Source organism: Myxocyprinus asiaticus, chromosome 20 (assembly GCF_019703515.2).
Source record: "Myxocyprinus asiaticus isolate MX2 ecotype Aquarium Trade chromosome 20, UBuf_Myxa_2, whole genome shotgun sequence".
Classification (NCBI taxonomy): domain Eukaryota; kingdom Metazoa; phylum Chordata; class Actinopteri; order Cypriniformes; family Catostomidae; genus Myxocyprinus; species Myxocyprinus asiaticus.
The window spans coordinates 28,228,247-28,244,394 of NC_059363.1; the positions used below are offsets into that span (position 1 = coordinate 28,228,247).

Sequence of the window (16,148 nt, forward strand, 5' to 3'; positions counted from 1 at the left end):
CAAATATAAATTTAGAGCAAAAATGCAACCTCCAAATCATGCTCCCCACTGTTTATGTGAACATGATAACTTCCTAGTTTCCACAGGACACAAATTCGTGTCTCTGAGTGAATGCAATTACTTCCTGGTTTCCATGTCTTAGAGATTGTAAGCACAACATGCTATCAGTTGCACCACAGAGAAAGGTGAACATGTTTGACGGGGCATGATTTTTGACGGGGGATGGCGCTTGTTATTAATTTATCAGAATGGGGTCGATTTCAGGGTACATGAAGATTCTGAAGTAGCATGACAATTTCTCACGTGATCATGTTGGATGATTGGCTAACCTACTGATGTGTCGTCTGCCCAAGAGTTTACAATCTTCTGTCATGTCACCATCAATGAACTAAAAACAATTAATCTGAACATTTGAAAATCATTTGAATGATTTCAATAACGATTCTTAAATCCCAAGATCGATCTTTAACTCTATGAGGCAATCCTCTACAATGCAAGTAAATCACTCACATATGCAATTCAAAATATCTATGATTAGCCACTGGCTGATAAATGTTTCGATTTCACTCACCAGTGATTGAGTAGTATAGTGTCGAAGAAGTTTAGCACCGAGATAATTTCACTGCCTGTTGAGAGTAAAAGTTTGGTTTGACTTGTTCTGTGTAATGTGTGTCCAAAGACTCTGAACCCTCAACCAAAATTCTTGGATCTTTACACACCACCAAAAAACATGGGTTGTGTCCCCATCTTCTGATTGGCATCGCCAGCAGGTGGATGCCAGCAGGTGGATGTGTCTTTAAGACCAAGCCTATACAATCTAGAGATAATAGAATCGATGTAAAATCTTAAATTGCATAAGGCGCACCCTTGCATCTCTAAATGTAGACCTGATATTTTTTAGAATCCTAGCTCACACTCCCTCCTCCAATACCAAGTTTAAATCTTTCTCCCATAATCTCTTGAGAGAAGTTGAAGCTCCATCCCCCAGACTCTGAATTAGCACTCTCATATATGTCACCAAGCGTACTAACCTCCCTCACAATCCACATTGTCTAAAGGAAAGGGGACTTAATAATACATAACTTTGGGTTCAGCCATATGCTCGAAGCAACATTTTGTCCATACCGCGTGCAAAAGCTAGATAACAGGGGTGTAACTTAACTTCTCCGGTTAGCTTGATAGAATAGCTTTGCAATGGCAAAATAGGGGCAAGAACTTCCTGTTCAATACAAAACCAGTGAGGGGCTCTCTCAGGTGGAAGTGACCAATGAGCCAAATGTCTGAGACCGAATTCATAGCAATAAACAAAATCTTAGGTAGGCCTAGCCCACCTTTGTCAATTGGCCTATGCAACTTAATGAAATGTAATCTGGGACGTTTACCATTCCAAATGAAGGACTTCGCTGTGCTAACAAATTGCTTGAAATAAGAGAAGGGATCATCTAAAGGGAGAGATTGTAGCAGGTAGTTGAATTTTGAAATACAATTAATTTTAATAATATTAACCATTCCAATCATAGATAAATGTAATGAAGCCCAAAAACTCACACAAATTTGCTGGGAATAAAATACCCAAATACTTAATGCCCTGTTTGGGCCACACACACGTGTATATATATATATATATATATATATATATATATATATATATATATATATATATATATATATATACATATATATATACACACACACACACACACACACACACATACGTGTGTGTGGCCCAAACAGGGCATTAAGTATTTGGGTATTTTTTTCCCAGCAAATTTGTGTATACACACACATGTGTGTGTGTGTGTGTATGTATATAACTTACTTAATGAGAAGGGTAGGCCTGCTTATTTTGCATAATCTGGTCCCAAGCCAGATCGCAGGATGACAGGGCAACACGCATGTCCGGAAAAGCATTGTTTCGTCTTCATTCCAGTTTCACACCTATAGGTAGTAGCAAAGAAATGCTTGCTTTACTCAGCACGGGATACTTGGTGGAGAGGCCAATCCAGAACAAGACAATTTTCCTGTTTTGTGATGAGTTTTCAGTGTGCTGTCACAGGTTAGTTGCAGCATTTCTGATTCTTCAGAAGGAGTTAAATTCAGTTCAGCGATTGAATCTGGGGTATCAAAGTCAAAGGGATTTTTCACCCACCTTTTGTCTTTTAATTCATTGAACTTCTGGGGAAAGTAGTGAGAGAAATTCCCCATCAGTGCATCCAGATGTGACTGAATGAGGCGCGTCAGGCCAGCGACCGATTTCTTTGACACACCATTTTCTTCAATGTGTTTCATCATCTTCGGGAACAAAGCCTGAATTTGTTTGAAATGTATGAAAATTTGTCCTCCCTTGTAATTTTAGATTCAGTTCATTTAGAACAGAAAATATGTAAGCAAGATAAGACAGGGTTAAAAGCCATTTCTCATCAATGAATGAGCTTGCGAGAGGAGACAGTCTCTGTTAGGAAAGCATGTATTTCATCCCTCAATTCATACACACGGCTGACCACCCTGCCCTTCGACAGCCACCTCACATATGTATGAAAGAGTAAATGTGTGTGCTCAGCTCCCATTTCAGTACACAGGGCCTAAAAAAGTTAGCTATTAAGAGCACTACCTTTAATGTAGTTCACAACTTTAACAATGTCTCTCATCACCACTTCAAGCTCAGATGGGATTCCTTTTGATGCCAAAGCTTCACGATGAATAAAACAATGATTCCAAACAATGTTCTGTCCTGCTGCATTCTTAATTCTTCTGTCAACTCTGCTATTTTTGCCAGTGATGTTGGCTGCCCTGTCGCTGGTGATGCCTCTGCAATTGGCCCAATCCAGACGCATTTTGTCATGAAAGCATTTATCTCTTCAAAAATACGTGCTCCTGACGTGCTGGAAGGCAATGTTAGGCAGCACAGAAGATTCACAGTCTTCAACAAATTCACCTTGCCAAATGTACCGAACATAAACCAATAACGTAGCGCTTGATGCAATGTCAGTACTCCCGTCCAGCTGAATAGCACAATCCTTTGCTGACTTCAGTCTCGCTATAAGCTGTTCTTCCAAATTCTGGGCAATATCCTCAATTCGACGTTACACATTATTGTCACTAAGAGGTATTAGTTTTAGTTTTTCAGATGCCTTTTCATCCAGAACTGTATTAACTATGTCTAGTGCAGCAGGCAATATTAATCTATCTGCAATTGTGTGGGCCGCTTTTTCTTTGGCAGCACGATATGAAACTTTATAAGATGCCAAGTGCAATTTGTGATTGTGTGTTATGCTTCTGCAGAGTACCTGAGCTGATGACTGAATTTCTTGAGCCTTCCTTTGAAAAAAGATAATGGTTTGTCCGCCAGATCGGCATGACGTGTACATAAATATCTTTCCAACTTCGCTGGTTTCAAACTTTCATTTGCCAACATTTCCCCACATACTATGCACATTGGTATTGCAGCATGACCTGCGTTGGAACAGTTAACGAACCCAAACTTCAAAACATTATCTTTATATGGCCTTACTCTGGATTTCTGCTTTTTCTTTGTTGGGCAAGAACTATCAGTACTGATACTGCTACACTGTTCGCATGCATCACCTTCACAATCTTTTCTGCTGATCTCCACTGTGTGCAGCTGGGTTGGACGGCTGACAGCGTTTTCTGCTGCTTCATTTGAAGGGGTCTCAGTCTCAGGCCCTCTTTTTCTTGTGAAAAAAATAATAAATGGTACTTTTTGACTTTGGCCTGCTCATGTTCAGCATAAAAGAAATGAAAGACTGGCTAGTAATGTCACGCTAGTGAAGCCTTTGCATCATCACAGTGGGAAAAAGAAAATGGCTGCGTCAACGACATGTGATAATGTTCTGAGCACTTCGCGAGGTAAAAAAAAAGTGTTTGATTGCATGTACGTGGGTCAGGTGTCAGAGGTGGAATATTTATTTTGCGTTTAGTTGAATAATGTATTTCAATGTGCTTCTATTCAAAGTTCTTATTCTTATTATTATTATTAAAATTGAATTAATTTATTTTTGGAACAATATCCTTAAATCATCCTGGCGACCAAATCGTCCGTCTCGTGACGCACCCTAAAACAATATTGACTCTTCCTAATTTATCTTTACTCTGTTTGAGACATTTGACTTGTAAATGTTTACTTATTAGCATAATGACTCCCCTGCTCTTACTCGAGCCAGCACTATAAAAAATGCCCACCCCATATCTTCCCAAATTTTTCAGCTTCCTGCGGAGAAAGGTGCGTTTCTTGAAGAAACACTATATCATATTTCTTACGCTTAAGAAGATAAATAACCTTCCTTCTTTTTATGGAGTGCCCCAACCCATTCACATTCCACGTGGAGAGAGACACTCATATTAACATCTGACATTTTGACAATATAAAAACCACATTCCAACAATAGTGCAACAATCAAACCCCGAACATCCCCTAGAAAAAACAGGAAAAAAAAAACAGAAATAAACGTGCGCATTAACCCCGTGCATGACAGTGCCAACTGGCGTCCATCCCTCCAAACTCAAACAGTCCATGCACACCTACGAGAACCCCCGTGCCAGCCTTGCTGTCAGATTGGTCAAGTCCAGTGTTTCTATACAACTTTTGTGAGACAGAATAACAGAGCAAAAGATAATCTATAAAACAAACTCCAGCAAATAGGCAGAATAAACATGAAGAGCATGTAGATTCATCCATAAAACTGTCCTGAAGGTGTGACACTCTACAAAATAAACTCCAGCTGCTAGGTGGAACCAGCAAAAAAAACAAAAACAATGCAGATTTCTCAAACAGTCAAGCGAATGTTCAGTGAGCCGGTCCACTCAGCTGCAACATGAGTGCAAGCAAATGACTTATTCCAATGACTCTGCAAGAAATACTCTACAAAACAAACTCCAGCCAATAGACGGAATAAGCACAAAGAGCGTGTAGATTTATCCATAAAACTGCCCTGAAGGTGTGTTACTCTACAAAATAAACTCCAGCCGATAGGCGGACTAAGCACAAAGAGCGTGTAGATTCATCCATAAGACTGTCTTGAAGGTGTGTTACTCTAAAAAATAAACTCCAGCCGATAGGCGGACTAAGCACAAAGAGCGTGTAGATTCATCTATAAGACTGTCTTGAAGGTGTGTTACTCTAAAAAATAAACTCCAGCCACTAGGTGGAACCAGCACAAAAAGAGCGCGCAGATTTTTCAAATAGTCAAGCGAATGTTCAGTGAGCCGGTCCACTCGGCTGCAATGTGAGTACAACAAGATGACTTACTCACTCCATCGACTTTATGAAGGACATCGCTTGCTGTGGGAATGTGAATGTTTTACAGCCATCCTTAGTGTCTATTCTCAATTTGACCGGGGATATCAGCGCAAAAGCGAACTTCTGTTGATTTAAAAGTTTCTTGCATTCCTTGAATCGATCACGTTTCTCTCTTGTCGAATTCGCAAAGTCTGGGAACAAGAAAATGCTGTGGTTCTTCCAAGAAAGCCTTCCTTTACTCCTTGCCTTGCGTAACACAAGATCTTTATCGGATGATCTCAGAAATTTGGCCAGAATTGATCGGGGCCTGTCTCACTCTGCAGATCGCCAAGCAGGATCTCTGTGAGCTCGCTCGATTTCCAGCTTATGGCCTGCTATGTCGAGCAAATTTGGAAAGAGCCCGTCCAGGAATTTCACCATATCCTGTCCCTCTTCGCCCTCAGGAATTCCGACGATTCGGACCTCATTCCACCGGCTATGTCCTCCAACTTCTCCCAGACATGCTCCAAATCCACCTTGGTTGCTAGCAGATTAGCAGATAATTCCCTCTCCGATGACTCCAGGTAATCGATCCGTTTCTCGACATCCCCCACTCTTGTAACCACATCAGTGAACTTCGCCTAAATTGAAGTGATTGATCGACGTATCACAACAAGATCCTCCAAGTCAGCAACGACCTTCGTCAGCATTGCCGACATGTTCAGCATCTCTCACCGCATTTCCCGCACCTCCCCGACTAAATCGACTCCCAGGCTCGCGGCCTGCTCGGGGGCATCAGCTTGAGCACATAAGTGTCTTTTAATGTCTCCAGAGCCCGAGGATTTTGAATTCTTTGACATATTGTCCTGCTAGAACGGTTATGGAACAGACTGTATCGAATCTCACCAGCTTATGTAATTAAAAGTGTTAAAACTAGCAAAGTGCGCAGAGCTCACCGTTCACACGTCCGATCCTTTCATGGCGTCACGTCAACCTCCAACGCAACCCATTTGTTATTGAATAATGTCTCTTTGAATATTCTATCTGTTCTTTACAGTCAGTTGTTGATCAAAAACAACTAAAAATATACACTTAATTCCAATTAAACATAGCATAGGGAGGGTAAGCTAAAGAAGCTGTTGCTAATGTCTGAAACAATAATAATAAAATTTTAGCATGTGTTCTACAAATCAATCAAAACTGGAAATCAAATCCAGCGCTTGCGAATTGGAATCTAATCGAACCAGGAAATCTATGTCAATACCCAGCCCTAAAATGCACGCTTCCTTCACCAAGGGAACTTTAGTTCATTTAGGAGAAAAAAGTTTGGCTTCTTCCAACGTATATATTGAGCTTAACCCTTACAGAAACCGTTCGCCATTTTAAATGTGAAGACCTTTAATCCCTTAGTGAAACGGTTTTCCCCATAATCTAGGGTTTTCAGGTTAAATATAACTGTGGGGTACATATAAGGATAGACAAACAAGACCAAACACATAGATGAAGTACAGTGCTTACTCACCAGGGTGCAGAAGACGCATTGGCACTGGGTGATGGTGGTCATTTGCTCCAAGGGAAACTCTCCCAGGCACAGTTTACAGGACACCAGCGGGTCCAGGGCCAAATCCCAGGTGGGTCGGTACCTAGCTGTGGTCATGATGCCTGCTGCAGAGCTGAAACACAGAATACCTCCAATTAGAGAAATCCTACACTACTGTTCAAAAGTTTAGGGTCACTTACTCATTCTTCATTTTATTTTTTTCTTCACATTTTAGAATAATAGTAAAGTCATCACAACTATGGAATAATAGAAATGGAAATATGGGAATTATGTTGTGACTAAATAAAATCCAAAATAAATCCAAACTATGTTATATTTTAGCATCTTCAAAGTGGCCACACTTTGCCTAGATTTTGCTTAAAAAAAAAAAAAAATTAATGAAATTTTAGTTTTGTAATTAAATAAATTCATATGTTGGCACAATTATATTTTTGTCTACAAAACTCATTTCAAACATTTAAGCATACGCCTTCAGAACAAAAGGTTTTAAAGATCATGAAAAACATTTCAGGCAAGTGACCCCAAACTTTTGAACAGTAGTGTACATGCTTTAATACACCAATACAAACAGTGCAAAGCTTTTAACAGCCAACAATCTAGACAGCAACAAAAAGTGTTTCTGTAATGCCCAGATGCTAATATCCATGGAATCGCAAACACTGCAGCAGCCAACCCACTAATGCACATTAAATTGGCCACAATTTGTATCGAGAAGGTCTTACAGATGCAGTGGCGAAAGGGTCAAATACATTTATATTATGGTACTGAAAGCATGGTCAAGAAGTGCTTTCTGAAACACGTTCAGGAGTCTAGCCTTACTGTAATGGAATGAGAAATCGGGCTGGTGAGACAGAGCGATTTTTCCTCTTCTGCTAATGACAGAGGACAGAAGAGATTACTTCACTGAATGGAACTCCTTGAGTGAAAAGGTGAGGTGACAAAAAAAAAAAAATCACACTCTACTCTCTGCCTACGTCTCTCTTTTTTACAGTTTTCAGGAGAGGGTTATTTTTGGAAGTCTCGACTATAAGACTCTCAGAGCTAAAGTGGGCTGTTGTATCAAGAGAGCCTTGTGTCTTAAAGTGTTTACAGGAAGTGCTTGTGAGAACGTCAACACTCGGCCTCGGCTGCTAGGCAACGGGGGAATAGTGCACGAGGCAGATACGCTTCTGCTGGTAGAGTATTTATGGCAGATTCCATTCTTGTAGCTAAAGGGGGGTAGAAACTTTGGTTTGCTGGTTTGATGCCCGCAAGGAATGAGTCATGAGATATCATCAATGGGACCTTGAGCAGGGCATATAACTAGGGATGCACCGATACCACTTTTTCTCTTCCGATACCGATCCCGATCCGATACCAGTGTTGGTTTTTTTTGCATAATCAGTTTAGAATATCTTTACATTATTGTGTGGAACTAATTGGGTGTGCTCTTTAATATGTAAAGAAACACAAACCTCTAACTACACATTATTTCAATATAAATGTATTGCTTATTAAGAAAAACTTTACTGTTAACTAATATACTGGATAATGTAGCAGCAAAATTAACATTAATTCCAGCATAAGTCATCAGTAGAAAAGAAGCCGTTTTTTGTTGTTGTTTTTTTTACTTGTATCTGGACTTTAAAGGAATCAGATCTCTTTTTTGTTCAATTTAGTTGTAAGTTATCAGCTCACTTTTCATTCACACAGTTATTTTTTGGAACCCATTCAACTTAAATATTATTATAATTTGTTAACAAATGATAATAATAATAATTTATTATAATAGTTATATATAGTAATATATCTCAATCGTGCACCTTTAACTTTTAAACCCTCACGCTTTATGACATTCTAAACTCTCCAGGAAGTCCTGTATGTGTTAGTAGTTTAATTCGCTTCTTATTCAAATTCTGGTAAAAAAGCACCTCCAGTGCCATTCTAAATGCATATTATAAGTGAACCGAACTATTGAGCATTTACATCTGAGATGTTGTTTGTGAGTAGCACTCAAATATTGCACACAGCGTGAAGGCTAAAAATAGAAGCGAGTGTGTGTGTGTAAACAGAGCAGCGCCACTCACTGACACGCTGGAGCTGGGTGTGCATTTTATATATTTACTTATTAAACACAGCCTTTTGTGATTCACAGAGCTACTGCACGTCTTCAAGTGACTTTGAATAAAAATGCACGAGTCATATGAACTACTTTAATTGTGTTTTTATGGTTCTTTTATCTCATTCTTTGAGCTTGACAGTAACGAACATGACTAACACACAGTATTGGATTTGGATCGGGCTCGCCGGACCGATACCCGATCCGTTTAAAAGCTTCAGTATTGGAGCCGATACCGATCCAGGTATCGGATCGGTGCATCCCTACATATAACCCCAGGTTACTCCAAGGGGGTTGTTTCTGAATAAGTTTGTGATGCTGTTCAATTGCAAAATTGTGTGAAAGTCTTGAAAACTAATTCCACTAAACCTAATTGTGGCAATAAATAAAGATTCAATAGAGAACTAAATTTTCTAATTTTTCCAAGATAATGTGAGGCGTGCTGTGATTGGAACTGACCTACAGGCTCACCATCACAGGTGCCAAATCTGGGTGGTTGCCAGGTTGTTGCTATATGATTGCTAAGGTGTTCTGAGTGTTTTTTAGTGTGCTGCTGTGCAGTTGCTAGGGTGTTTAGGAATGGTAATCGTTAGGAATTTAACAATTTGGGTTGAGATTCCTTTAAACAATTCCGATTCTTTAAGTGCTTCATTAACGATTGTTACTTTTGAGGAAGAAATATTTGTAAATGAATGCAATTTTAAGAGATACATTTATTAAAATTCTTGCAAAAAGTCTGTTACACAGACTTTTTAAAGGCTTTGCAAATATTTTTATAGAGGCATAAATGCAATCCAATAATTGGTCCAACTGTAACTATTTATGAAATATAAATTTTAAGCAAACAAAAAATAGTTCGATCAACAGCAGACAGGGGACATATTTAGTAAGCTGTTTTAAAACAAATGTTTACTTTTTGTAATTTCATTCAGTGGTGCAGAAATTACACACTTCAGCTTTAACAAAAAAATTACATAACACAGAAACAGTCACGGTTCACTTCGAGTTGGACATGACGTGAGTCATAACTTCAAGATCAGTGAGATTATTTCAGTAATCTGTGTGTTGCATGCTGTAGATTCAAAAGAACAAGCCCATAAGAGCCATTTGTTCAGTAACTGGACTATGCTGGACACGTGTGTTTTGCACTACAGATTCAGTACAGACACTGCGCTGCCGCTGAATAGCACAGTAGGAAACTCGGTTCTCGGTTCCCAAGCCTAACACCCTTTCTACACCAGAACTGAGTGGTGCGATGCAACAAAAGCAAATCACTCTCATTAAAACCAATGATGCTGTCTACACTGGATGCTTTGCGGCGCCCGCAGAGCGCCAACAGTAAACGCCCTTTTGCACTCACTCCTGCCAACAAGATAAGGTTTATAAGGTATAAGGTTTTGAACATTCGTTTCGACTCATCCAGTGTAGACAGCCTTAAGCCGTTGCGGTGTGCGTCCAGTGTAGACAGGGTGTAAGGGTGTTCTAGGTGGTTCCTAGGTAGTAACTTGCTGGCCAAATCAAAAGAGCCCACCCACAAGTCTCTATGATATTCTAGTCTCTAGATATGGCTAAGGTCCCTCATCTAATCTTAGTCTGAGATTTTGAAAAGTCAGATTGCCAAGAAAAGTAAAAGCACACAAGAAGCTTCTCAACACATGATTTGGGGTATCAGTCATGTCCATAAAGCAAACGGTGCCAGTTACACACCTATGTGTAAAATTTAAGGTTAGGGGTTTGTTCAAATCCCTAACCCTAGGGATAATCAATAGTAGCTGGGTTTCCATCGAAAAGTTTCACATTTTTTAAGCGCATTTCTAAAAATGTGACTAAACAAATATGAATCGTTGCGTGTTTCCATCCAATACGTCATGCACATCATCTTGAGGGAGCTGCCTTGTCATGAGGGAGCAGCTAAATGACCTCTTTGCTTCGAGGAGTTTTATTTACAGGATTAGAGCAATTGTAACTTGTTTTATTAAATGCTGCCAGAAGACGCCGCAGATCAAGTGTAATATCTGAAATAATGAGGGCTGAAATGACTGCGGTGCCCATACACCATCAGCCTCCACATATTTGGGAGTGCCCACACTCAAAACTGTTCTGGCGGATTGTGAGGACCAACTTTAAAGACCATCTCTTGGTTAAACAATTCAGAATGTCAAGAGCTATATATTAGAAGAATTGTATGCCAAGGTCTGTCCTTCCGTTGGGCCAGTCACATCAAGCTATTGCACACTCAGAACACGTGTAAAAATGGTCAAAACATGTCATTGTTTTGCGAATAAACTGTTTCCATCACCTTAAAGTGCATTTTAACTAATGCAGAACTCTAGAAAATACACATCCTCCAAACGCATTAAATTTTACACTAATTTTGAAAGTTTACTTGCATATCAAGCGGTTCCATTAAAACTGTCTAATGTGCAATTTCAAAATGCGCATTAAAATAGTTGGATGGAAACCCAGCTTGTGATATTTATGCTTTCCTTAACAAAAAGGTTGTGGATAACAGACAATCATGTGCAAACACATTCATCAATTCCACAAAAAGTCTTGGCCTGTTTTAGCTTTAGTAGTCAAATGGGGTGAAGCATCAAAACTTTGATAATGCGCCAAGCCTTCTGTATCTTTAGAACAGAGACTGCAGGAAAAGCTGATTTTGCAGACAAATTTCAGAGGTTTTACATCACTCTTCCTTCAATCTGTCAAAACCTGTCTCGCTGGTTCACATCCATCCATCTCTGCCTACTTCCTTGTCCTCATCAACCACTGAACATCACAGAGGAGGAATCCTCACTCACTACATATCCTTAAAGGTGCACTCAGTGATTTTTTTTATGCATGCCGTACTTTTTTAATGGGGAAAAAAAATACTAAGAGCATATTAGTATTTTCTTAAAAAAAAAAAAAAAAAAGAATAGATTTTTCATTATTTTTACTGTGCATTCTCCAGGGATCTATTAAATATATTAACCAGGCTGAAATTAATCATCAAGTTCTGAAGTGACAAAATTACATAAGAAAAGGTGGAAAAAGTAAACATACTATAACATAATGAGTCTATTCCCTTATCTCCTTCAATTCATTTTTTTATGTGGGTCAACTCAAAAATCTTTAGATGTTCAGATACGAGAGAGGAGCTGAGAGTGGAAATTTTCAAAGCTCTTGTGCTGAACTCCAAGTCTCCACTCTATTATTTACTCTTCGAGAGAAATCATCCAGTTCTAAAATGAGAGCTGAGAAAGAACAGATGCCTGAATATTTTAAGATATAGATGTTTCGGGGGCCTGGGTAGCTCAGCAAGTAAAGATGCTGACTACCACCCCTGGAGTCGCAAGTTCGAATCCAGGGCGTGCTGAGTGACTCCAGTCAGGCTTCCTAAGCAAACAATTGGCCCGGTTGCTTGGGTGGATAGAGTCCCATTGGGGTAACCTCCTCGTGGTCGCTATAATGTGGTTCTCGCTCTCGGTGGAGTGCATGGTGAGCTGTGCATGGATGCCACGGAGAATAGCGTGAAGCCTCCACACACGCTACATCTCCACGGTAACGCGCTCAATAAGCCATGCGATAAGATGCGCGGATTGACGGTCTCAGACACGGAGGCAACTGAGATTCGTCCTCCGCCACCCGGATTGAGGCAAGTCACTACGTCACCACGAGGACTTAGAGCGAATTGGGAATTGAGCATCCAAAAAAAAAAAAAAAAAAAAATGGATGTTTCGCAGTCCCAGCCACCACAAACATTAACACAATGTTCCTTCCTTAAATTACTCATTAAGTTCTTTGATTCTCAGCTTTATCAGATATATGGATTTCACTCAATCATAGTTGAAAAGAGCAGAGGCAACCTGCCCCATGGGCTCATTTTCAACCCTTATAAGCATCATATTTCACAATCAACCATTGTGTGGTAATACTTTTAGGCTTCAAAACACTTACAGACAACTTTTGCCCAAATGAGATCAGTTCGATGCCAGAAACACACTGCTCAGGGATTAGACTATGTATTATTCAATCCTTTCCCCACATCATGATATATAACAAAGAAGGAAAAGGCAGACCAGAGAAAATCCATTACTATCCTGACAAATGACATCCAGACAACAGGTCAACTTATCATCCTTACATCTTGATCTTTATCTAAGCTCTTCTCTGTAAGTCCAACAAGAAGCCCAAGTTCAATTGTTGTTGAGTGTCATTTCCTCCCACTGTTCAGTGTTGTGGATGGCCTGTGATAACCTACAAGTCTCCAAACTACTAAATTGCCTACAATGTTTCTTACTAGAGCTCTGCTACTTTTTGAGAACACAGACCATTTGTGAGCATTTACCTTCTATTACCAACAACTAAATGGTGATGAACTACTGTATATCAAGTGTTTTGTTTATAAAATATAGGGGTGAATTCACTAAACAGTTGCACCACTTTTGCGCATGGTATTTCAGTGCAAAAACCTTCTGCAAAAAATAAAAAAAATAAAAGTATTTTTAATTTACTAACCACCCACAACTTAGTTTAAGCAGGTCTATTCAGTACTGAAATAGTGCTACGTCTTAAAGAATTAAATTACGTCACTGTCATTCCTTTTGTGCAAACATGGCTCTTTTCAGTGTAAATTCAGCTTATTAGATAAGTTTACATTATATTTTATTCGCAAAACACAATTTGTAATTTTTCCCGGCGCAAAAACCATTGTGCTATTACTGCCCGAGGAAAGCAGGCAGTAAACTGAATTTTATTTAAAACAGATATTTGCATTACACTGTACCATGGTTAACAGGGTGTTGTTAGGCATGACACAAAGCAGAGTATAATGCTGTGTTCACCTCACGTCGGAATTACTGTAATTATGAGATGGCAACTCGTAGATTCTACTCTGAGCTGTTCATGTCCTAGGATTTAGGAATTATTCATTTTTATGGCAACAATCATTGTGCCAAAACAGTTTTGTTGTTGATGACAGTGTTGTGTAAAAAAAACTGTAACGTTGTACAAATGCTTTTTTTAAACGTTGTACGTTCATTCAGTCATTCATTTAAAATGCCGAATTCATTAATTCACCTCTATATGTTCTTGTAAAATGTTTAAGAACAAAGACAGCACTCCAGATAACACTGGCACAATAAAATGGCAAATCAAACAGAAATGTGTTCTATTACCTTTAACTATTGAGGCCGCTGCCATATTGGTTCTTTTTACATGATGTCACAACTGTTAAGTCGAAGCTTTAATAGAATTTCAAGTCTGCATCTTGTAATTACTAGTTCTACGGAGTCATAAGCGCTTTTTACAAGTTGGAATCTCGTTATTATGGTAATTTAACATGACGCACCGTAAAAAACCTGCAACAATCATTTGATAAGAAGACAATGTTCAATAAATAATGACATTAAACAATTCAATAAACAATTCTTCGCAGTTCATTAGCCTGTAGACTATTTATGGTTTCCAAACAACTTGACACGTATAAAATTCATTTGATGTGCCACTAATATAAGTATATCAGCTGTGTATACTTTAAAATGTGCCTCTAATCAGATTTCAAGGTCTCAAAACTATTGGATTTATAATAAAATTTTGACATCTTGTGATGTACACTCACTAAGCACTTTATTAGGAACACATGTCCACCTACATATTCATGTGAATATCTAATCATCCAACCATGTGGCAGCAGTGCAATGTATAAAATCATGCAGATACAAGTCGGGAGCATCAGTTAATGTTCACAACCATCAGAATGGGGAAAAGATGCGATCTCAGTTAGAGGTATATCGGCTTTGCCAATTAATCGGCACCGATAACAGATTTCTGGAACTATACTTTTTCCCCATTGCGTCCGGTGCTGGAGCGGCTGGGAAGGGTCCGCTGTCGTTATACAGTATGAGAGCGATCTCTAGAGGCAATCACTTCACTGATGCCTTGTGGTGTTTGTTTTGGCACGTGACACTACTCTCTGCATGGAGCGGAACACTTCAGATGCAGATTTAAAACATCAGCAATGAAAAGGTATGTATACAGTACACATTGTCATATCATTATAAAGTAATTAATTTGATGACTAGATGCTGCATTAGCAGAGAACAGCAGTATGTTTTCTGATAAGGCTGAGAGGACACTAACATTAAAGCTAACCTCAAGCGGTTAGAACAATGTGACAAAAATACACGCAAGTCAACCCAAATGTTTAAATGTCACGATTGTTACCATCTATTTGCATTAGTTTATGTCCGGCTGGTCACGTTAATGCATTCGTTAGCCAGCTAAGGTGCATATTTTAAGCTAGTGACGTGATAAAGCAAATTAATATCTTCATGCAGCTGAGAGAAACATATAAACAAATCTGAAATGCATCTGATTTCAATAAAAAAAAATTATCCATGGTTCAGTCAGTACTGTTTATTTTTGTAATAAAGTTCAGCACTATTTTACTCTGAGTGTTATTTTTTCATTCAGTATCAATTTTAAAAACTATCGGTTGATTAATCGGTTATCGGCAGGTACTGCCCAACTTAGTTATCAGTATTGGTAAAATACACTATCGGTCGAATCTCAGTGATTTTGACTGTGGCATGATAGTTGGTGCCAGACGAGCTGGTTTGAGTATTTCTGAAACTGCTCATCTCCTGGGATTTTCATGCAAAACAGTCTCTAGAGTTTATTCAGAATGGTGCCAAAAACAAAAACATCCAATGAGCGGCAGTTCTTGGCACAGAAAAGCCTTGTTGATGAAAGAGGTCAACGGAGAATGGCCAGACTGGTTCGAGATGACAGAAAGTCTACGGTAACTCAGATAACACCTCTGTACAATTGTAGTGAGCAGAATAGCATCTCAGAATGCACAACATGTCAGACCTTGAGGTGGATAAACTACACAGCAGAAGACCATGTCGGGTTCCACTTCTGTTAGCCAAGAACAGAAAGCTGAGGCTAGAGTGGGCACAGGCTCACCAAAACTTGACAGTTGAAGACTGGAAAAACGTAGCATGGTCTGATGAATCTCGATTTCTGCTGAGGCACACAGATGGTTGGGTCAGAATTTGAAGCCATCAGCATGAATCCATGGACCCAACCTGCCTTGTGTCAACAGTCCAGGCTGGTGGCGTTAGTATAATGGTGTGGGGAATGATTTCTTGGCACACTGTGGGCCCGCTAATACCAATCAGTCATTGCTTGAATGCCACAGCCTATTTGAGTATTGTTGCTGACCATATGCATCCCTTTATGGCCACAACTTACCTTCTAATGTCTAA

General features: G+C 39.3%; 1 protein-coding gene across 5 annotated transcripts in view; it reads right to left on the bottom strand.

Annotated features, from left to right (window-relative positions):
* The window catches only part of LOC127411267 (probable E3 ubiquitin-protein ligase RNF144A-A), a 76,627-nt gene that overhangs the window by 40,053 nt on the left and 20,426 nt on the right, over positions 1 to 16,148 (bottom strand). For all 5 annotated transcript variants that reach the window (XM_051646708.1, XM_051646706.1, XM_051646707.1 and 2 more), the window contains one exon: positions 6,759 to 6,909. In XM_051646708.1, the coding sequence (XP_051502668.1) occupies positions 6,759 to 6,893 (135 nt within the window). In that variant the 5' untranslated portion in view covers positions 6,894 to 6,909. The remainder of the gene's footprint in view (positions 1 to 6,758; positions 6,910 to 16,148) is intronic.